This window comes from Chrysemys picta, chromosome 5, assembly GCF_011386835.1.
Source record: "Chrysemys picta bellii isolate R12L10 chromosome 5, ASM1138683v2, whole genome shotgun sequence".
NCBI classification, from domain to species: Eukaryota; Metazoa; Chordata; order Testudines; family Emydidae; genus Chrysemys; species Chrysemys picta.
Window position 1 is genome coordinate 136558632 of NC_088795.1, and position 24869 is coordinate 136583500.

Here is a 24869-nt window from a genome sequence, read left to right on the forward strand (position 1 = left end):
CTGGGGAACCGGAAAGTCATTTGTCATAATTTTATACCTTGTGCTCGCTGCTGAGTCAGAAGGAGATGTGGGCAGACAACCACCGCGGTGACCTCAGTCCTGCTCTCTTCCTGCTGCATCTAGAAAATGGGTGGTCATGCACCCCGGTACAGCTCCACGAGAGAACGATCAGAAAAGCATTCTGAGGCATCAAGAGTGAATGATGGAGAAACACTCACCATTTTAGGAGGCGCAAGAACCAAGATGACAAATCTCACTTCACAGGAGTTCTCCCCCCAGTTCTGAGGCCTCTCCAGGCGGCTGATGCAAACATGACGTCGCTGAAGAGACTTTATAGTGCAACTGTCAAGCGAGATGGAAATATTATGGCTTAGGTTAGACAATACACAAGACACTCTCCCTCCTGCCAAATGAAGGTTTTAAATATTCCCGTTCTAGCTATGATACAACATGCATGGGTGAAAACAGGTGGCTTAAACATTGTTGTTTGTAAAAAGACAAAAATGGCATTTTAATGGCAGTGATTTTCCTTCCTTTCTAGGCCTCAATCCTGGGAGCTGCTCAGTGGGAAAGGCACTCTGACAGCAGGGCCCTGCTCACGGAGTAGCTGGCAAGGTTGGGGCCTTACTTTGCGTCATCCTGTCCCAGCTGCTATAGAACTTGCCCTACATTTTCAGTATTGCACAGAGTTCTAGCTAGAAGGCTCACCCTTTATTTTTAAAAAAGAATAATGAATAGATAGTACTTTGCACTTCCATAGATCCATTCATCTAGGGTCTCAAAGTGCCGTTGCAAACAATTTAAAGATAAAAGCCAATAAATAAATTGCTTCTCTCTCTCTCATTCCTTCTTTAGCAGATGCCTCTATTTGTTTTTGTTTTCAAGAGGGTTTCCCCTCCCTGTTTGGTTGGTTTGGATTATTTTTAAATACATTACAAATATCCGGTCCTGACCTCCCTTTTTTTGCTGGACAAGTCCGACAGCCTTCAGAGGACCAAAATGGTGATATCATTGCTCAGTGACGAAACTTGAGTTGGAAATCTCCCAGGGCCATTAGAGAGAGGAAAGTTGTTGAAGAATTAAGCAGTCATTTAGATCTTTCAAAGATTGACAAGACTTCCAATAAAGAGAAGCCAGAACCTGAAATTTCTAATGTTAAAAACAAAACATTTTTTATTAAAACCTGGAAGCCATTGGAGGCATCACAGAAGAGCAGTCGTTTCTCTTTGCTGTTTACTTCAACTACCACAACACGCTGGCAAGGTGGGTAGGTGGGTAGCCATAATTCTCACAATTTTACCAGGGGGGAAACTGAGGCAAAGCAAGGTGACTTGTCCAACATCACACACCAAGTCTAGGCCAGACATCGGATAACACCACCACACTACCAATAAAACCACAGCTAATTATTCTGCTAATACACGTTACAGCTCTTTAGAAACACAGGGGCAGATAATGCATGATAATTTCACTATTGGGGTGAATAGCACACAACCGTGATACTCCATCCTAATTGCAATGCTTGATTTTGCAACATGAGAGTTCACGTTATTTTTAATGTAATAAATATCAGCAAGATTATGTTACTGGTTATTATCATTATTAACATACAAAAGCCAGAAGGAGACCACTTCAAACTTCCTGGACATTCTATAACAGATTTAAAAGTAGCCATACTCCGGGCCGGCGCTTCCATTTAGGCGACCAAGGTGGTCGCCTAGGGCAGCAGGATTTGGGAGGCGGCAATTCTACGGCGGGGGGTCCTTCCGCGCTCCGGGACCCGCCGCCGAAGTGCCCCAAAGACCGGGAGTGCGGAAGGACCCCCCGCCACAGAATTGTCGCTGAAGACCGGGAGTGCGGAAGGACCCCCGCCTAGGGCGGCAAAAACCCTGGTGCCGCTCCTGGCCATACTTGAACAAAAAAAACTTCAGAAAGAGACCTCAAAGAGAAACTGCAGAACTAAAATTAATTTGCAAATTTAACACCATTAATTTGGGCATGAATAGGGACTGGGAGTGGCTGGCTCATTACAGAAGCAACTTTTCCTCTCCTGGAATTGACAGCTCCTCATCAATTATTGGGAGTGAACCACATCCACCCTGATTGTATTCATAGAATATCAGGGTTGGAAGGGACTTCAGGAGGTCATCTAGTCCAACCCCCTGCTCAGAGCAGGACCAGTTCCCAACTAAATCATGCCAGCCAGGGCTTTGTCAAGCCTGACCTTAAAAACCTCTAAGGAAGGAGATTCCACCACCTTCCTAGGTAACCCATTCCAGTGCTGGTAACCCATTCCAGTATTGGCATACTGTTTCTCCACTTGTGAGGTAACTTCTTTCTCTTCATGTGTCAGTATAATAATGCCTGCATTTGTAATTTTCACTCCATGCATCTGAAGAAGTGGATTTTTACCCACAAAAGCTTATGCCCAAATAAATCTGTTAGTCTTTAAAGTGCCACCTGACTCCTTGTTGTTTTTGTTATTATCATTGCTTTTTTCAGGTGAATATTTGCCAAATTAACTATTAGCAATTAAAGGATGTGGACAGGGCTTCAGTACTTTGGTCCAGTCTTGCTTTTCCTTTCTCTTAACATAGTTTATCACCTTAATTAGCAGCTTAAATGACATGCCAATAGCAATGACTTGGAGAGAAGGGAATGTACAGACCAGAGCTGAATTAATAATTCTTCCATACAGGCTTGAATAGTTAGCTTGTAAGTGTATCCATATGAGGCATTTTACTAGTGAATAGGTTTTTGATGGACAGTGATAATTAAGTTACTTGATTTATGCAAGTTAACAACCTGACAGGCTATTGTTAGACATGCTCATTTTGATGCAAGGGATGGTTACGTTCCTTTTATTATTTGCACAATACAGAATATATGGAAGGGTGCAGGATTTCACATATTTATACTGTATTAGTTACATTCCCTTTATTCCCCTTTGTACGTGAATCAGACTCATAACTGAAAATCCACACATCACCTCGGGATAGAAATAAACCTATTCAAAGTTCAGTGCATGCATCCATACACTTTTCAATCTGTTTATATGCAGTCTTTTCTTGAGTGGCAATTATTTGAAGGTTACAGTTACTAAAGGACACATTTGGTAACAATCTACTATAAACCTTTCCAACAGGGACCAAATGAAAACAGAGTTAAAACTGAATTCCACAATTTGCAGCAAACTGAAATCAATCTTAATCTAGAGTCACTGAGGTGGGTGAGCCTGAATGTACCCAAATTGTGTTGTCAATTGTGGGTTCCAATTCAGCAAGATAGCTAGGGTAAGCACAGGGACTTTCTAGAGCTTCGGGACTGACAGGATATCTGTCAAGTTGTCCAACATCTTAGGTCATCTTACTTTCACCCATATTAATTGGTAAAACCTCATGCATGAATGGAGAGGTGAACAGTTAATGCACTGTTAGCAAAATCTACCCTCTTGTATTCTGCTCCGTTTGCTCACTGAGTCAACACTTTCATTCCTTAGCCTTTGAGCTCAGTGATTAACGCAGTTCTTTAAAAAGGAAGATTCGCCTGGAGTTCTGAAAGTTATTTGTATTCCGGCAGTGGCTAAAGGCCTCAATCAGGATCCTGGCCAAATTGTGCAAAGTGCTGAACAAACTCTTAAGAAGACGCTATCTCTGTTCCAAGTTGCCTACAGTACAATGCCCTGATCTTACATTAAGGCATGCTTGGGGCTCTACGCAGGAGCATATGCTTCTCAATGCAAGATCAGAGCCTAATTTGAAACATGATACTACATTTGTGTATTCCAATCTACAGGAGGCTATATGTCGGAGAAAGATGATTAACAATAGTAAGATCATGCAGCTACTCGGACAACAATGTACAGAGCTTGATGGCTCCAAGTCTTCTGAAAGTTTTAATTTTCTTCAGGCAAAACACACACACACAGCAATCTTCCACTGCCACTCAACCTAACCATCATCATTAGCTGAATAAATTATTGTAGGCATTGACTGCAGGCAAAATATTTGCATTCAACCTCTTCCTCATATTATTTTTATTTATATATATATCACATACACACACATATATACACACACACATATACACACACACACACACACACACATATACACACGCAGCTCTCTCACTTTTCAGTATGAAGCTTACAAGTTTGATGTGTACACAAAATTTCAGTGGTCACCATCAAAAAGTCAACATATATCAAGAGTAAACACATTATGGTAGACTTAGAACAGGGAACAATTATGGTATATACTGGGGTGGGGTAACTGTTGACTTTGTCTAAATGGTGACCATTGTATGGATGTAGTATGGTTAGAAGAAGAGGTCATGCCTATTGAGTCAGGCACTGGGATTAACAGTTGATACTGGTTAGCTTCTCTTTGCAAAATAGCCTTCAGTAACATAGAAGTTTCTTCCTGCCAGGACACCATTGTGGATACCAGGCCAACAAGCCAGTGAATTGATGAAAGAGCTGAAGTGGTTGATGGAAAAAGATGGAATAAAAGCAAGGAGATGATATGAACCAAAAAGAAAATCTCACATTAAACATGAGCCATGACACTGGAATGACACTCAGACTGACATCAACAATTCCCTCGTGGGACTGTCAGTGAAAAGCTAGACAATGCCCAGCAATGAAATAATGACACACTGTTCTGCCAAGTCAGAATGCATGTTAAAAGCCAATAGCTTCTTGAACCAGAACAAGATAACTTCCTTGTGCTAAGCCAGAATAGTGCCATGTACGCCCATGGGACTTGCACTATGTTACGATAACTCCATCCAAATGAGTTATTTTATGCTTAGTTCATAGTCAATGACTCACTGATGGATTCTTTAAAAACATTCAATTTGATCTGATTTATTCCAAATGGTTTTTGGAAACTTTTCAGATTTACTTTTTTTTTTAAACCTATCTAGTATTCCTTTAAGAACGAAAAAAAGTCAAAACGGGAGAACATGCAAAATAAAGTTAACCAAGGCCTGTTCTAAAAGACTACCAAGCTGATGAACAGCAAATTATAGTCTCGTTGTTTAACAGTTTTCCAATTAAGGGCTGCGATCTTAATTTCTTAGCACAAAAACCAATGTACACAGTTAGTTACACAATTCGTTGTACTACATGTGGATTTTGGAACTAGAAGCCAAAATAGTTGATTGGATAGCTCAAAGAGTTAACCGAGTATTAAGACTTTTGCCTGTAGGAAACCCATTAAAATACAGCAGCAGAGGGGAGTGACTAGGTTATTGCAATAGGATAGTTATTAAGTAAACCTACTAGAACTGAATAGGTGACTTCAGTTCAATTCAGATGACCACTCCACAAATCTAACCATCACAAGAGGCTCTCTTAGCAAAAAGACCACACTTTGATTTAGTTGATTTAGTGAGACCTTTTCACTCCTAAAAGGGACCTTCCAAATCAAAAGGCGAAGTAATCAGTACAGCCAGTCCAAGGCATTCAAAAATTTGAGCCTCCCCGCAGCGTCAGAAGATTTTATTGAAAAAAATAAAGAGGCTTTTTCTTTGTTGTCCAGCCTGTTAGCCATTAGGCTCCACTTGAGTCCAGCTCTTTTCAGGAGCCATGAAAACTTAACTTTAATTTCAGAAATAAAAAATGAAATTCTCAGATATCACGAGACTTATGATCAGATTATGAGATTTGGCAACACTGAGTATATCAGTGGGCAATGGGAAAGCCTGCATGGTCACTATCCATGCTACACCTGTTTTGTGGCTAAAGGACTTCGAAGTCTAGCACATTCACCTTTCATGAATATCATGCAACAATAGAACTCTTTTGGGATTTCTTCCAGCACCGTAGGAGGAAATTTACAAGCAATAGTCTACACCCAAAACTGCACCATTGAATTCAAGGTGTGATTTTATCTACTGATTTATTTCAGCCATGTGTGTGGGCACTTAAAATCTGTTTCAGCCTGTCTTCTATTAGTTTAACATGTGTTGGTAAGTTTACTGATACAAGCTAAACCAGGGGTGGGTAAACTATGGCCTGTGGGCCGCGTCCGGCCCATCAGACGTTTGAATCTGGCCCTTGAGCTCCTGCTGCATAGTGCAGTCTGGGGCTTGCGGCTCCACACACTGCCACTGCCCCAAGCGCCACCCCCGCAGCTCCAATTGGCTGGGAACCACGGCCAATGGGAGCTGCAGGGGTGGCGTTTGCAGACGGGGCAGTGCACAGAGTTGCCTGGCTGCGCCTCGGTGTAGGAGCTGGAGGGGGGACATGCCACTGCTTGTGGGGGCTGCTCAAGGTAGGCGCCGCCCTGAACCTGCACCCCGACCTCCTCCTGTGCCCCAACCCCCTGCCCCAGCCCTGATCCCCCTCTTGCCCCCAAACCCCTCAACCCCAGCCCCACCCCAGAGCCCTCACCCCCCCAATTTCATGAGCATTCATGGTCTGCCATACAATTTCCATACCAGATGTGGCCCTTCGGCCAAAAAGTTTGCCATCCCCTGAGCTATACAAATGTTAAAATGATGTAAGTGTCTTGGCAGGGGTTTAACGAAATCAGTGTTTAACCTGATTGAAACAGGTGCAACTTCCGTGTGTAGACAAGCCCTTATGTCGGTGGTCCCAAAACTCTTTATCTCGTCCCCCTTTCCCCCCCAGACACTGTCAGGAGCCAGGGCTGGGAGCAGGGCCAGAGTCAGGCTGAGGAGTCATGGATGGGCTGGGTGTCAGGGGCCAAGGGCGGGGCCAGAGCTGGGGGCAGGTCTGTGGCCAGGAGCCGGAGCAGAATTGGGGGCAGAGTGGGGCTGGGTGGCATTCCCTCCCCGCCCCTCTAGGGGGCTGGCCTGGGCTTTGCCACGCCCCCCCCACCCCGAATGTTCCTCCATGCCCCCCTAGGGGGCACGCCTCACAGTTTGGGGACCACTGTATTATGCTACAAGAAAAAGCAACATGATCCCTAAAGCTAGTCTGTCTGTCGCTCTGCTTCACTAGAGACCTTTCAGCTATAACCTTCCCCAAGCTCCCTGGATTAACACTACAGTTATCCTCACATGAACACTAGCATTCACTGACACTTTACCATTTTTAAATTGTGAAAGCCCTCTAAATAAAAGACTGGGCTGAAATGCAGTCAGGACAAAATGATCCAGATGAAATGATTCACTGTGTTTAAATACCAGGCCTTATTTATGACGATGCCGTAATACCATGTTCTCTAACAGCACGGTATTCATAAAAGGCTCTTTAAATTACAGGTCTCATTTCTGCATCACTGCCCAATATATTTCTTTTTTTAAAAGTTACATTTAAAGCAGCGTTCAAGACAAGAGGCTAGGTCCTCAGCTGGCGTGAACTGGCATAACTCCACTTCGCTGATGATACAGAGATTCACGCCAGCTGAAGACCTTATCTAAGCAAGAACAGACATTTCTCACACAAATTATTAATGTTTAAGATATACACACTCATCAGAAATAAAAACAAGCAATCTCATCAGGTCAAGAAAGGAAATTAATTACTTTCACCAGTAAGAAAAATGGAACCATGATTGCTCATTAGAGCTAGCCAGCTAACCTTTTCCTGTCCTAGAGTAGCACAGCAACATTTTGGTTCTTTTGCACTGCAGATACGTCTAAGAAAACAATGCCCCAAGCATGATATATCAAGTCTTAAACCTTCTGAGACCAGAACCACTTGTGAGGGACGCAGTCTTGACAACTTGGAAGGTCCATTTAGACTTTTATTGACACTTTGCCAAGAGGAATATCTGGTAATGTACTAGAATACCCAGTCCCACAGACCTGCTTCTTGATCTAGTCTTGAACCTCTCCTGGTGGGCTATCCAGGTGAAAATAGATCCCATCCTTACCTGTCACCATCAAAAAGAATGTCTACAGAACAGAATGCAAGGAAGGACTGGCCACAGCAGAAATTGGACCATCTCCTCAATCACCAATAATTCATCTTTGGAGAGTTAAATTATTGGTCAAGAAGGTTTTTGACTTGACAGCTTGAATGGAAAAGTAAATTGAAGGCGGAGAAAGGTTCCACAACATCCCTGTGCGCAAAGGAATAACCAGAACTACACAAGCAAGGCTGATTATGGTGGCTGCAGACTTATTATACAGAAAAAATAGGTGTTTAAGAACGTTAGAAAGCTTACTCTTGTAAGCATGAGGGCAAAGGCACTTGTATTCACAGGGTTTCATTAATAGAATAAAGTCCCGTAATCATTCCTCTAAAGGAGCCTTTCTTTTTACAGAAAAATAGATAGCTGTCAAGGAACAAACATGGTGGAAGAGTACATTTCATGATTAAAAACGATGCATTGTGTTATTATTAGGCATAATTTTGCACCGGTTACTGTATTTTAAACATCTCAGATTTGAAAATGTGCTATTTTTAAATCTAAAATAGTAATGAGAGGGATTTTTCATTGTAACTTTAAGACAATAACAGAGAAATTCTTTGGAGTCCAGACTAATCATTACTTTTTAAAAATGTGCAAAATCCAATCCACGTTCCTAGTTATGTTCGGTGATGAAGCAGAGACACATCAGTGTCCCATGCTATGATTAATTACAGACATTAAAACTGAAAAATTATTTACTACTCTTAAAAGTTATTATTGTTTGTACAGCAGTTTTGATCAGCATCCAAAATAGCCTCATGCATCATGTTTTAAAATGCTACCTGGGAGTTTGAGTGAGTTAGCTCCTCCAGAGGGACCATTATGATGACATAATTAATATATTAGAATAAGCAAATATCAAGCTACACTCCCATCTTGTTGAAAGATTATTCCTTTGCTTCGTTAGTCATGAGAGCTTTATCAAATCAACCGAACAATTGCAAAACAAATCTTTCATGTGCCTTATAAATGCAATCAAAGGAAATGGCTCTTCCACAACTTGACATTTGCCTCCTCATGGTCTGACTTTTCCAAACTCAGCCCTTTTAAAAATAGGAACTGTATCCTGGCAAGAAAGGAATAGCTCGGTGCCAACATTGCTTCAAGTTAATAAAAATGCTATGAAGAATTCCTTTTAAATAACCCATATAAAAATATAGGGGTTATTCAAGAATCATCCCAACAAGAACATCAAGGACAGAGATGCAAGGAAAGATCTGCAGGCTGTTGCTTGCTGCTATATTAATAACTTATATGGCAAATTCTTTCTTAAGCATTGGATAATTAAGCCTCATCATTGTCCTAGGAGGTAAGTAAGTATTAGTATGTGAACCTACACAGGTACAGAGCATGATCTATCTCTTAACCTCAGGGGCATGGAGGAGCTAGCTGGCTGGACATAGAGGGGGATAATATGTAGGGGAGACTTGAGGAGACCCAATGCCTCTCAAAGCTCCCATTAAAGCAGGGCACCTTTTACAAGCCGGGATTAGATTAATTCCTGACCCCCAGTTTTGGGAGAAGGTCCACTACACTATATTTTGAATTCACTATCAAAATCAACTGGCTCCTATGAGACAGAAAAAACATTTAGACACTCATGTATTTCAGGGATGAGATCTGGTTTAGAACGATAGTACATTGTAAAAGAGGTCTTACCCAGATCAGCCCCTTTATTTTCAGACCGATGACAATCTTTGGAAGGGCTTTTTGACAGAAGGGTGCTGTCAATGACCACAGTCCCAAAAGTTATCCCCACTGGCTCAGAAGTCTCAAGCTCATGGATGCACTCAAAATGCAGATTTCTACTTGCATGGAAGTATGAGACTACATCACATCAGTAAGGATCTGTTAGCTGGGGACTGCCTCTCCTGCAGCCTTAAGTCCCCAGCAAATCACCTCCTATGAGAACACTGCCAAATGCAAGAGTGAAGCAAGAACAACCAACCAACCAACCAGATTTTGACAAAATCTCTTATTTACTCTGGTTTCTGTGTCTAGTATCTAACAGGCCACTCTATCCAGGAATTCTCAGACACACCACCTGGTAAGACTGACTGAAGACTTCTGTTCTAACAAAAACTAGAAGGCAACACAAGCCGTTGCCTATTTCAAACAAGCACGAAGTGGCAGAGAAACAGTGCAGTGGATTTCTGTATGTAGTAAACTCAGTGAATGTAAGAATGGCCCTACTGGGTTAAACCGAAGGTCCATGTAGCCCAGTATCCTGTCTTCCGACAGTAGCTAATGCCAGGTGTCCCAGAGGGAATGAACAGAACAGGTCATCATCAAGTGATTGTCACCCATTCCCAGCTTCCAGCAAATAGGCTAGTGAGCGAATTAACAAGACTTATTCCACCCTTGACTGAGGCAGTGTATAGTTTAGCTCACTGACCTCTGGTAGAGCTCCTGCCCTGAAGAACAGCATCCTAAGTCATCTGAACTGGAAAATAAATGTACTTCAGAGACTGTTGAGCTGCTCGGTTTGTAAAGTATCTTGCCTTCCTGCTCACTTTGACGTTCAAATTGGCACACACCCTTTCAGATTGCCAGACAGAGTGCAATAGGTACAGAGGAGTTCTTTTAAACTGTTCCAGAGATGCATGGATACTGGTGACATGCTTTGGGGTTCAACCTAGACCAGTAAGGGGTTTAATCACCACTTATAATAATAATAATAATAATATATTAGAACTGGAAGGGACCCTGACAGGTCATCGAGTCCAGCCCCCTGCCTTCACTAGCAGGACCAAGTACTGATTTTGCTCCAGATCCCTAAGTGGCCCCCTCAAGGATTGAACTCACAAGCCTGGGTTTAGCAGGCCAATGCTCAAACCACTGGGCTATCCCTCCCCCTTGCTCTGTTACCCTAAGTGCCTGTTTGCTGTGCAGCTTTGATTCAGGTCTCATATAAGCTGGCTGTTGGTATCAAACACACGGATCTCCCCCTGGCTTCCACCGCCCAGTTACTCTTTACAGGGGAACCTCAACAACCCTTCCAGCCCCCAGTTCTCCCCCCAAACCACCCTTCTTTGCCCTTCTTACTGTAGCACCCACAAAACCATATCAAGTTCGCTGCTCCTTTAAAGAGATGGTAATAAGCAGCTAATTCACTTCAGGGGGGGTTGACAAACCCCCCACTTCAATCAAAGCCCTGAGTTGGTTTATGGTCAACGTAAAAAGTTTATTAGCAAAAGGACATAATTTAAGTGATATCAAGTATAGGAATAAGGACAGAAACGGTCACAAACAAGCAGAAGTAAAAATAATGCTTCTAAAGCTAAAACACAACAAACCAGAGTCTTTTGTTCAAAGAAGTTTTTCTCACCACGGTCGTTTTTCCAGCCTGGCTGGCCTGTCCTTTAGCCAGGACCCAACATACAGAGCTCAAAGTGCTTCATTTCTCTGACTCCTCAAGTGAGGAATGCCAAAAATGGCTTTTCCTCTCTGCTCATATCCTTGAAGTTTTATCTTTGTTTTCAACGTCAGGAAGCCCTCCTGGGGGCTCAGCTTGCTTGGAGCCAGGTTAATTTTTGCAGTCTCCTCCCGCTCTCGTGACAGTTTGTGGTGATCTCCTCCACTCATTAGTTTGATGGTTTTGTTTACCTTTTATGTAAAGGTACCTTCATTATCTCCCTTTGCTCAGTTTACACTGGAGACCCATTCAAGCAGACAGAACCATTCCTTTGTCTAGGATGAGGTGACTTAAGCCCTGCCTACAAAACACCTTTTAAGAACGTATTTCCAGCACATACTTAGAATTCTCCATACAACACCCACTCATACATCATGCAATAATATTCCTGACCAGCGTGTTACCAGTTTGCACATGATATTTCGTGAGACACCTTTTAGGTACAGATTATGACAACAGGGTGTAAGGTGTAGTGAGTGTGTCAGGCTTGACAAGAGTTGCTGACACAGCATAGTGAACCACCAGTGAGCCTCTGGCTAGGTCTCACTGGAGGGAGTGGGGGTCGACTTAAGATACGCAACGTTGGCGTATCTTAGGTCAATTTACCTGGCCAGGAGGACGGCGGCGAGTCGACCGCTGCTGCTCCCCCGTCGACTCTGCTTCCGCCTCTCACCGCGGTGGAGTTCCGGAGTCGATGGCAGAGCGATCGGGGATTGATTTTATCGCGTCTACACTAGACACGATAAATCGATCCCCGATAGATCGATCACTACCTGCCGATCTGGCGGGTAGTGTAGACATACCCTAAGTGTCACATGGGGCAAAGAGCCAGTCCAGAGCTGCCTATGAACTTGGTGCATCCGAGAGGCCGCACCCACATTAAAATGAGTACTCAAACGAATGCGGCTGTGTTGTGTCACACAGGGCGTCTCCTGTATTTCATAGGCCCATTCAAATAGAAATCTACAGCTCTATTAGCACCCAAGGTAGGTAGATTAGCTTTCTCTGTGAGCGAGAGTGAGGTCTATGGCAAGTTTGGTTAGGATGTAATTCTGTTAACAGTCTGGGGAGAAATTTTGGATGCAAACAAAGGATAACTTTATCTCTGCGAACAACTGTAAAAGCGGGTCTCACCATGAGATCCTGAAGCTCTCTCTCCTTCTGTGGCTGCAATAAAGGCTGTTTTAATTGACAAATGAAGCAGGGAACATTCTTTCATGAGTTCGAAGGAACGTTCATGAGCTGAATGAGTATGAGACCAAGATCCCACGTAGACATGGGCTCTGTAACCGGAGAATAGATGTTCATTAACCCCTTCAAAAATCTTTTTTCAGATTGTGGCTGGACAGAGTCTTTCGCTGGACTAAGCAGCAAAGAACAAGAGAAGGCTGCGAGATGTACTTTTACTAACAATATGGAGGTTTCAAATTACATTTGTACTCTGGTATGGACTGAACAGGAGCTCAAGTTGGGTTTCATGTTATTGTTGATTACTCACAAAGAGAACCTTTTCCACTTATGATCGTAACACAGGCAAGTTGAATACTTCCTAGAGTTCAATAGAATCTCCTGTACCTTGTCTGAACAGGACAGTTCAAGATCTCTCAAAGTCCTATGGCCCATGCTGTCAAGTGGAGAGAGTCTGGGTTCAGACGGCAACTCCGACACCTCTGCTGGGTCAATAGATCTGGAATTGTGGGGAGAGACAGATAGTTGCAGTAGATCGGAGAACTACTGTTCTTTTGATCAGGTCTGGATAATCAGAATAACTTTGGCTTTAGCTTGTTTGATTTTCGTCACTCTTCGAATTAGAGGAATTCGGAGGAGAGGCAGAGAGAAGACATATCCCCCCCCCCCCCCAGAGTCCAGAACAAACACGGCCGAAGTAGACCAAGTGTCCTCTCTTGCTAGGAATATTTTGTGCAGTCAGTTTTTGCAGATATGAATTTAAAAGGTTATCTACAAATATTTTTCAACTGCAAGATTTTGTACCAAAGCACAGCAAGAAAAGGGTTCAGTTAAACTTCACTTTTCTTATTTTGGGGGATTTACATTAGATCTTGAATGTTTTCCTTAGTTAAGCTTTTAAATTCTTACTCCAATCACCATCCTTTCATTTGCTTTAGATGTTTTAAACAATTAACATAAACTTGTATCATTATGCACAATGCCTGCCTCATTCAGTCTTACTCTCACTCCAGCAATAGAAATGAGAAATAAATACAGTTTTGGAAAAAAGAAAGACAGCAGTGTCAGTTTAAAGGATAGCTGAGGGTCAGGGTGAGGAACGACACACTGCAGAAGAACAATGGCAAAAGATTTATTTTAGGTTATTTTCCAATTAATATTACAGGAAAAACAGATTATTCTCCCGGACAAATCTTCCGCTCAAGTGAAGTGAATTGTAATTTTTCTTCAGGCAAGGCATATGCTCTAAAAATATAGCTCTATTAAAAGCTTTTCTACACTAGCTACAGCAAAAATAGAGTAAAATAATAGATATAATTATAGTGCACAACTCATCCACTTCTTTCCCTCATAACCTTCCTCCCTCTCTTTTAATTAGAGTCACAAAGGGAGAAGGAAATAAGGAAAACTGTGGATAATAGCACTATAAACCTTTGGGTTACAAGCTTATTTTTTCAAATCCTGATTGCCACGGAAATAAGTATTACTCACACACATGATTATTCAACTCTTAGGGCTGCCTTCTGTAGAAGAGAAAGCATGAATTTGTGTCATAAAACCGTATGTATTTAATTAATCAGAACATTTGTACCACAATTTCGCCTTTGATCAGTGCTTTGTTATGAAGTGACTTGTGCTATGAACACGTCCAAATAGGCATGTCATAAGTGACTGTGGCGGATGCTTGATGATACCTGCTGCTTATGTCAGGACTGTATGCTTTCACTATAAAGCTCAGTTTTCAGTTGCTCACAGCTTTCTGACAAGTTGGTTTCTTGGGCTGAAATTTTCCATGATTGTCCACAGACTGGGAGTGAATTTGTTTTTGAAAGCCTTCAACAATACACCTTCAGCTAGCTGATTGATGCCAGGATGGGAAAAGAGACTATTGCCACTAAAGGAACATATTAAACAGATTTTTCTTTCACATACACAAAATATGGTTGAATTAAAATGTTTGAAATGTTCAAGAAGACAGTCCCTCTGAAGACTCGGTCAATTAAAAAAATTCAACAACTTTGGTCTAAGTATTTAATACCTGTTTGGGTCACGCACAGCAGCTTTAGGTAGGTACAGTCCTAGAACAGAATGGAAACTAAAATCCACAGGACAAAATTTTCAGCACAGAAAACCTTCAGTGGTGAAGTCTCCCAGTAGAATAATTGATTCTTCATTGATTCTATTATCCTTCCCAACTCATTCGCAAATAAGCCTCCTACCATGATTCCTGCCCCGCTTTAGAGTACTTATTCCTGACACTCCTCGCAAGCTTACTCATCTTCGGACACTCGTTTACAGGAGGGGGAATAGAATTCAACACAATCTTCCACAGGATAGTGTTGTGAGTGCAGTGGAATGTTGTTGCTGATGCTGCAGTGTTGTTACCGCTGGCAGCGTGCTGCTCTTGGAGCTCCGACATCAGCGACACTAGCAGACAGCGCAGCACGTTAATTCAGCAGACCTTGGCGTTATTCATAGGAAAAAAACACATGCTTGGTTCGGTGGCGAAGGCATTTGGCCAGGTTTATTGTCGACAAAGCACAGTACTAGCGCCTCATAGGAGCTACAGGTACACTAACACATGTATGCCCTTGACAAAGTACCTGCTGAGTCAGTACACCAGGAGCTTGTTCCCTAGGCGGAACAAAGATGCCCCTCCTATGACTTCTCCTTCTATACGTTGATACAAACAAGTTCCGTATGACACTCCAGATGTTGATAGTTACCACCCTTATCCATGTGCCTGTTAGTTCAAGCAAAACATCCTTATCCATTGTCCTATCATCCCATTCTTACCTGACGAGGGGTCAGTGTGTTCCTGCACCATCTCTTAAGAATGTGCTTACATAGTTACCTGAGAACGCTGGGTAGGTGTTCCTGTACCATCCTCTCAGGTCAGGAATGTGCTTACATGGGTAGCCAATATCTAGTGTATTATTTTGTCAAGGCCAGGCCTACTCGAATTCACAGCCTTTGGTTCACACTGTCAATTATGCCTAGGGCTCCAGCAAGGCCTACAGATAGCACGAAACTGGGTGCAAGCACTCCCCGACTTCACCAAATAGCAGGCAGGCCACCTAAAAACTGATGGTAGATTGGAAGATTGAATCATAGGACTAGAAGGGACCTCAAGAGGTCATCATCTAGTCTAAGTCCTGCCTCAATGAAAGGGACAAGTATTATCTAGACCATCCCTGACAGGTGTTTATCATTGGAGATTTTTAAGAGCAGGTTATACAGAGATTCCACAACCTCCCTAAGCAAATTATGCCACTCCTTAACCACCCTGATAGAAAGTTTTTCCTAATGTCCAACCTAAACTGCCCTTGCTGCAACTTACGGCCATTGCTTCTTTTCCTATCCTCAGAGGTTAGAGAGAACAATTTTTCTCCCTCTTTCTTGTAACAACCTGTACTTGAAAACTGTTAGCATGTCCCCAGACTAAACAAACCCATTATTTTCAATCTTCCCTCATAGGTCATGTTTTCTAGACCTTTATCATTTTCGTTGCTCTTCTCTGGACTTTCTCCAATCTGTCCACATCTTTCCTGAAACGTGGTGCCCAGAACTAGACGCAATACTCCAGAGGAGGTCTAATAAGCGTGTAGTAGAGTGGAAAAATTACTTCTTGTGTCTTGCTGCCTTGGTCTACAAGCGCCGCCCCCTGCAGCTCCCATTGGCCGCGGTTCCTGGCCAATGAGCTGGGAGCCATGGAGTCAGCGCTCTGGGATGGGGGACAGAGGCAGAGTGCCTGCAGACCAAGGCAGCAAGACACAGGAAGTAATTTTTCTACTCTACTACACGCTTACAAGGAGCTGCTGGAGGTGAGAACTCCCTGCCATCTGGCACCCCAAGCCCCTCCTGCGCCCCAACCCTCTGCCCCAAGCCCCCTCCTGGACCCAAACTCCCTCCCAGAGCGTGCCCCATAGCCCCTCCTACGCCTCAGCCCCCTGACGGCCCTGCACCAACTGCACTATAAACTGGACTTTCAGCTTTTACGGTACTTTGCATTTGTCCTTATTGAATTGCATCCTATTTTCTTCAGTTTGTCCAGATCATTTTGAATGATAACCCTATCCTCCAAAGCAACCCCTCCCAGATTGGTAGCGTCCACAAACTTTATACGTGTACTCCCTATGCCAGGGCTTCTCAACCTTTTTCTTTCTGAGGCCCCACAAACAGGCTATAAAAATTCCACGGCCCACCTGTGCCACAATAACAGGTTTTCTGCATATAAAAGCCAGGGGCGGCGTTAAGGGGTAGCAAGCAGGGCCATTGCCCAAGGCCCCATGGCACAGGGGTCACCGTGAAGCTAAGTTGCTCAGGCTTCTGCTTCAGCCCCAGGTGGCGAGGCTCAGGGCCCTGGGCTTCAGCCCCATGCAGTGGGACTTTGGCTTTCGGCCCTGGGCCCCAGCAAGTCTAACACTGGTCCTGCTTGGTGGACCCCCTGAAGCCTGCTTGTGACCCCTGCTAAATCATCGATTTATCTAACTCATCGATGAAGATATTGAACAGAACCAAACCCAGAACTGGTTGACTGTGAACCACTGATAACTACTCTCTGGGAATGGTTTTGCCATAAGTTATGCACCCACCTGATAGTAGCTCCCTCTAGGTTGTATTTCTCTAGTTTGTTTATGTTTATCATCCCTACTTTGGATATCAGATACTGTTCCACACTTATTGATGGGACTTCTATTGAGGTGGGGAGGGGGAAAGGAATAGCTCTTCCAGCTTCCTTATTGAAATCAATACCATATGAACACTTTATAGATCAAACACCTTAAAACCACTGATGCCTCTATATCAACCCTCAGACGTGAAACGCGGAAAAAGTACGGCAAACCGTGCTCTGTTTGAAAATGAACCGCAAACATTCAGAAAAACAGACCTTTCTAAAGGACATACTACCATTCTCTATGCAGCTCTCAATAGCAGTAAAGTAACTATATTATTTATGCAGTCCTGTAGTGTACATGACATTTTATAGACATAAAAAACAAGGTCTCTCTCCCAAAAGAGTTTATAATCTAATTTACTGTCTTGACAGTATTATGATTATTTATCGTTTGTATTACCATAGGGCATAGGAGTCCTAGTCATTGACAAGGACCTCATTCTACTAGGCACTGTACAAATGGAGAGTTTACCATCTAAGTACTTGTATGGTCCCCATGATCACAGCATACAGGTGCCTGTTTCTGCAGATAACTCAGCAAATAAAGACAGCTTCAACCTAGGGAGTGGGTGTGTGATGTAACAAAACTAGGTAAAGAAGAGAAGAGCTTTCTTTGGGTTTACCAGAATTTCGAGGTGCCAAAAGTGATGATTTCTCGACAGACATCCTGCAAACTGTGCACACCACTAGGGAGAGAATTCTAAACTAAATCAATCATGTTAATTACTAATGAATTTATATCAGGCTCTACCCTCCGCCGAAAGGGATGTTGGCAAGCAGGTTACCGAGCCATCTTCTGCAACAGATCCAAACATAGTGGCCAAATATATAAAAATCCCACAGCATACGCTATGAATGATAAACTATCTGTTCTCCAAAACCTACCAAGTCACCAGCAACAAGGAAATGCATCACCAAATGATGGCTCAAAGGAGAAAACCCTTCCATTAAGATGTGGTTAAGGTAAGCCTTGAAACATTCTGCCTAAAGACAGTAAATCCTTTCCCCAACAGGTAAGTAAAAATATCGTTAGCCTTCTCAACATGTTCAGTCACCGTGGCACATATGTAGACCTAGTGATCCAAAACACTCGTACTGGGGGATTGTAGGGGCCGTGAGCACTATTCCAGTCTACAGGTTGTAACACAGGCTGAGCATGCATTACATTACAATCTCACAATTAACTTTCACCCCTCCAGAGTTCCCAGGACATAGTCTGATTAACCCTGGCTGAGATACAGCTTCAACCATACTGAATCAGTAGCACTTAACAACTTACTAGAGTAAAACAATTATGCATCAAATACCCTCTGCCTAGATGTGGGGTTCTATACACATGTTCGACTTGTAGACTGGTCAGTAAATAACAGTGCATATACAATGCTACAAGTAACTTGCTCTTAATTTCATACAACAAATTAACACCCGAAATCTGTATAATATGTAATATATTTAATTATCTCTGAAAAGTCATTCTCTGTAGCACTCTCTCTCTTATACAACATGCAAAAACCCCAACCAAACCAAAGCTCTGATAGATTTATGAGCCAAGAACAAACATCACAGTATGGATGTGGTGGCAGGGTCCAGAGATGAGGACAAGTATTACGAGAGGAATGGAAATCCTCAATGCCACCACAATATCCACTTCAGTTTGAAACAGAAGACATCTCAGTCACTCTTCAGCAATCTATCAGACTAATAAGGGACATGTATATTCTCCTCTTGATACGCACATAATATTTCCAATGACATTATTACAACTTTTCTAAACCTATGTTGGAAAGAAACATGAGCGCGTGGTAATGCAGAGGATGAAGTCAGAAGATCGGAGCTCAGTTCCCAGATTAGTCAGTGACTTCTGGATTAATAGATTTTTAATGCCAGAAAGGACCAGTGTCATCATCTAGGTCTGACTTCCTGTAGAACACAGACCACAGAATTTCACGCAGTGATTTCAGCCAGCCCAACAACTTGTGGCTGAACTAAAATATATATCTTTCACAGAAACACTGAGTCCTAAATTAAAGATGCCAAATGATGGAGTTTACCATATCCCCGGATAGTCTGTTTCAATATTTAATTACCCTCATTGTTAAATACGTGCATCTCACTTCAGCTTCCAGGCGCTGGTCTCAGTATACCTTTGCCTGATAGATTAAAGAGCCCTTTGGTGTAGGATCTCTTCCCTCTGGGTAGGTAGTGGGTAGACAATGATCAAACTGTCTCTTAATCATCTCTTAGATATGATAAACAGATCAAGCTGTTCAAGTGTCTCATTGTAACAAATGTTTTCCAGACCATGAACCTATCCAATTTCTGAATATCCTTTAAAAGTGTGCATACCAGAACTGGACACAGTATTCCAGCAATATTTTATCTAATATCATACAGAGGTAAAAAGTATTGTGCAACCTTCGTTAATTACTTAAACTGTCTGTCTCCGTTTCCCCATCTGTAAAATGGGGAACATTCACAGTACATCATATCAGTGCTAAGAAGTTTAATTCATTAATGTTTGAAAAAGCAATTCAAGACCCGTGGATGGAAGGTAGTGCAAAGTATTATTATTATGTGCCCATGAGCAGAAGGGAATAAATTCTCATTTATGCAATACATACTGTTTTGTACAGAAAAAAAATGTTTCTAGTTCTGAGCACCCCAGGAAGGGTTCCCAATAGTCTGATGTACTTACATGATACAGAGCCAGGACTGTTGATATTGAACCCCTGTGACGGTTGCTGTGACCCCCTGAATTGTATCGGATAGGAGGTGAACTAGAGAAAAAAAAAAGAGAGAGACACTTAGAAATTGTAACTCTGTAGAATTGCAGCTTCATCAAACCAGACTCATGCAGAGTTCTGATGGAAAACACTGTCAAAGCACTGGCATGAATACTGCACTTTGATTCACTTATCTGCTGATTGGATTGATGCACAGGAAAAAAGGTTAAAAGATAGAAACACGCAACCTGATGTTTTCAAATACTGTCCTTAAAAGACATTTTACAGTCTTGAGTGGCAATGTTCTTCTCTTCGTTACAAAGCTGACAGAGTCAGGCTATAAGGCCTCTCTTATAGAAAAAAAAAAAAAATAAGGTTAGGCTGAATCCAATTATCAAAAGATGAAATCTTATCCTTTGGTTGGACTATTTTATTCCCATTGCTTGTTCTGTTTATGCTCAACTGCCATTGAAAAGAGGCAGAAAAACTGTATTGCATATAGCTATAAATATATGCATATATGAATGAATGAAAGCTTAGCACGGAATAACCAAAGCAGGAACATATGTGCTACTCACTCAGGAGTCTTGTCAAATTTGTTAATTAAATTAAAGGTGGGACCCCTGTATTTTAAGTAACACACATTTGTATATTCACATAAATATTTTATTCTCAATGAAGAGTTTCTAAAATGCACAAGGATGCTTGCAATCAATGCCTCTTCCTTCAGCTAGTGTTGCATGGGTAATGGACTGGAGGGCCGGGTGCTGGTGCCAGGTACTGTCACATGGTTGAGTACGATTTGATCACTGGCTCCAGTGTCTTATGCTGTAGGCCAGCTGGTGTTGCTCCTACAGCATCTCACTGAATTTCTGGAGAAGAGGAACTGCCTCCTGTCACTTTCATTTGATTGTCAAGTCTCAGAGGGGTAGCCGTGTTAGTCTGTATCCACAAAAACAATGAGGAGTCCGGTGGCACCTTAAAGACTAACCGATTTGAGCATAAGCTTTCCATGGGTAAAAAAACCCACTTCTTTAGATGCATACAGTGAAAATTAGATACAGGCATAAATATACTGGCACATGAAGAGAAGGGAGTTACCTTACTAGTGGAGAACCAGTGTTCACAGGGCCAATTCAATCAGGGTGGATGTGGTCCACTCCCAATCACTGATAAGGAGGTGTCAATACCAAGAGGGGGAAAATTACTTTGGTAATAAGCCAACCACTCCCAGTCTCTATTCAAGCCCAAATTAATGGTGTTAAATTTGCAAATGAAGAGAAACTGCAGAGCTACATATGTTCCGGACTCCTCATTGTTTTCATTTGACTGAGAAACAATGTTAAATGGCTCCAAAGGAAGTTCTGTCTAGGTCTCCTCAACTGGTTAGATATTTGCAACCATGCAGGATTTCAGCAGAGCCACAGAGGAATTCACAAGCATGTGTCAAGTTGGGTGATTTTAGGCTTAGGGTACATCTACACTACCTGCCAGATTGGCAGTGATCGATCTACCGGGGATTGATTTATCACGTCTAGTGTAGACACGATAAAATCGATCCCCGATCGCTCTGCCGTCGACTCCGGAACTCCACCGTGGTGAGAGGCGGAAGCGGAGTCGACGGGGGAGTGGCAGCGGTCGACTCGCCGCCGTCCTCACGGCCAGGTAAACCAACCTAAGATACGCCGACTTCAGCTACGCTATTCGCGTATCTTAGGTCGACCCCCCCAGTGTAGACCTAGCCTTAGAGAGATTCCCATGGCAGAGCTGAGTGTTTCTGGGAGCAAGCGGTACCAGTCCCGAAGGGACTCTAACGAACAAACAAGCTCTTACAGAAAGAGTAATATTCCAAACCAAAGGGTAATGAAATACAAAGAGCACTTCAATGCTGATTATGACCCATCCCTTCAGACTGAACCAATATGACTTAACCTAGACACAAAGTCAATATTCCAGTTTAAGTATAAAATGTATCTTAACAATTCAGACAGACACAACATGGGATAACTCAGCTACCACATTAGTAAGTGACTCAGATGTAAATGTTACCAATGGCATGACACACAACATATGAGCGTGTGGTCACGGGGAATGAGCAGTAAATACTGAGACTCATAAGCAATAATGAAAATGGTACAAAGCAATTTAGATGTTGTTCATAAGAGTCGAAACATGCAGCTCAGATAGAAAGTCCACAGCTACAATAAATGAAGAGGTAGTTACCGTTCCCTTCCCTGGGGGCTCCCGAATCGGTGAATAAAGTGCTCATTATTTTGTCAAAGTTGCAGCTTGGCTCTGTGTTGTCAGAATCTTCAGCGAAGTGTTTCAGCATCTCTCGAAGGACATCATCCAAGGACGTTGCGGTCTCATCCAATATGATGATAGCTCTGGCCAGAAACCCATCCAGGTCACGGTGGGCTCTGACTTCTTCCTCAAAATTCTTTAATTTCAGGTACTGTATTAGGGAAAGGTTCTCTCATTAGACGTTTCATACGAACGCTATATGTACCAATGAACTACTAGAGTACCCTGACCGCCTGCATAGTTAGCCACAAATATGCAGTTCGTTCGGGCTGTAACACGGACACAAATCTGAAGATTTTGTGCTACACATCCCGCAGGACACTGGGAGTGCCGTAGACTCCCACTCACAGCCAAGAAAGTCAGAGAGAGAGAGGCTGGGAACACAACCAGGCTTGACCACAGCAGAGCAGCAGCACTGTGATAACTCTATAGGTTATTTTTTGTTAGTTAGTTAAATAATTCAGTTATCATTGAACTAAGGATCTGCAGTTCCAGCTCATGTCACTGGAAACTGTGGGTGCTTGGGTACTGTTAAAAGATCAAATAGATACTGCAATACATTTACAATTCTACAGGTGCCTAAGGCAAAGTTATGGCAAAAGGACATATAGAAAAATAAACATTGTAAATACTAGTGCTAAATGAATGGTTAAGGTTCCTAAGTCCCATTTTCTAGAGTGAGTTAGGCCTATAGGAGTCTAAATCTGATCGTAAATCGATCAGATTTAGGCTCCTAAGTCACCTTTGAAAAGGTGACTTAAGCACTTTCAAAAATGTTACCCTATATCTTTATTGTTGGGGTCCACATTTGTCTCATACATGACAAATGCAACCTCTTTCCCTTTTCCATTTATAGCCTAATCAGAGTGTAACTAAAATTTTACTAATGACTTTAATGATCAAGTTGTCAGTACAAGCAACACATCCATTGCCATGAACACTGTTTTACTTTGCATCAATCAATTTCTTACCTAGAATAATTTAGACCAGGGGTCAGCAACCTTTCAGAAGTGGTGTGCCAAGTCTTCGTTTATTCACTCTAATTTAAGGTTTTGCATGCCAGTAATACATTTTAACGTTTGTAGAAGGTCTCTTTCTATATGTCTATAATATATAACTAAACTATTGTTGTATGTAAAGTAAATAAGGTTTTTAAAATGTTTAAGAAGCTTCATTTAAAATTAAATTAAAATGCAGAGCCCCCCGGACCAGTGGCCAGGACCCAGGCAGTGAGAATGCCACTGAAAATCAGCTCGCTACCCCTGATTTAGACAGAGAAGGATTATTTTAAGGAACTAGGCTTCCCTCTTCTCAAAGCCTTTGTTGCCATATGTTCATTACAAGGGAGATTGAACTACTACTTAATCTTTCTATTACTACTTTTATTGTGGTGACCCCAGGAAGTCCAACTGAGGAACAGGGGGCCCTATTGTACTAGACACTGTACAGACCAGTAACAAAAGAGCCAGTGCCTGCCCCAGAGTACATCTGTCTATCAGACAACCCAGATAAACAGGGTAGGATAAGACAACAGCAAAACAAACAGTTAAGCAGAAGTCTCCATTTGCCCCTCACCTAATCAAAGCCAGACAGGCATGGAGCAGGCACCACGGCAGAGGTGAGGTTTAAGGAGCTATTGTAAATAAGGTAACAGAGTGGCTTTGCAGATTTTAACAGGGCCCTTCTCCCATGCATAAGGGGCAGTGGGAGAACCACAAAGGTGTTTGAGAGAAAACGGGACTGAACAGCAGTAACTGTTGGCAGAGCAGCATGAAGTGCTTTGAACATGCCCATCGCCCCTCTGATTCACCTCACAACATACTGCTTCTCCGGGCGTTTTTTACAGAGATATACAGCACCCTGTTGAAATCTACGCGCTAGGATCCCCAACCTTCACTCATTGAAGCGAATGGCACGTAGCATCCTCAGCAGTGTATTTCAAACCAAAGGGTAAAGAAATACAGAGAGCACTCCAATGCAGATGGCTCATCCCTTTTGGGCCGTACCAAGAGGAATCTCTTCAGTGACACACAATTTAAGTCACAATTCCAGATGGGAAGGTCAGTGGCTCTCGACTTTTCCAGACTATTGTACCCCTTTCAGGAGTCTGATTTGTCCTGCGTACCCCCAAGTTGCACCTCACTTAAAAACTACTGGCTTACGAAATCAGACATAAAAATACAAAAAAAAAAAGTGTCACAGCACACTAGTACTGAAAAATGCCTGACTGTCTCATTTTTACCAGATAGTTATAAAATAAATCAATTGGAATATTAATTTTGTAACTATACTTCAGTGTATAGTATATAAAGCAGTATAGACAAGTTAGTGCTTTTTCTGTAGCCTGTTGTAAACTAGGCAAATATGTAGATGAGTCGATGTACCCACCGGAAGACCTCTCCGTACCCCCAGGGGTAGGTGTACCCCAGACTGAGAACCACGGGTTTAGCGATTAGAGCACTAGCCTAGGAGTTGGCAGACCAGGGTTCAAATCCCTGCTCTGCCAGACTTCCTGAGTGACCATGAGCAAATCACTTGGGGAAATGAGGCACAGAAAGACTATCTGTAAAATGGGGATAACAGCACTGTCCTGTCTCACAAGGTGTGAGGGTAAAAATGCTAAAGATTGTGACGTGCTCAGAAGCTACAGTCATGTGGGCCAGAGAAGTACC

The 24869-nt window shown here is 42.6% G+C and overlaps 1 protein-coding gene across 11 annotated transcripts in view; it reads right to left on the reverse strand.

The window, feature by feature from the left end:
* The window catches only part of SLC4A11 (solute carrier family 4 member 11), a 252289-nt gene that overhangs the window by 77531 nt on the left and 149889 nt on the right, over positions 1-24869 (reverse strand). For all 11 annotated transcript variants that reach the window (XM_065597279.1, XM_065597278.1, XM_065597281.1 and 8 more), the window contains exons 5-7: positions 22117-22348; positions 19866-19947; positions 219-342 (exon numbers count right to left, since the gene is read on the reverse strand). In XM_065597279.1, the coding sequence (XP_065453351.1) occupies positions 219-342; positions 19866-19947; positions 22117-22348 (438 nt within the window). The remainder of the gene's footprint in view (positions 1-218; positions 343-19865; positions 19948-22116; positions 22349-24869) is intronic.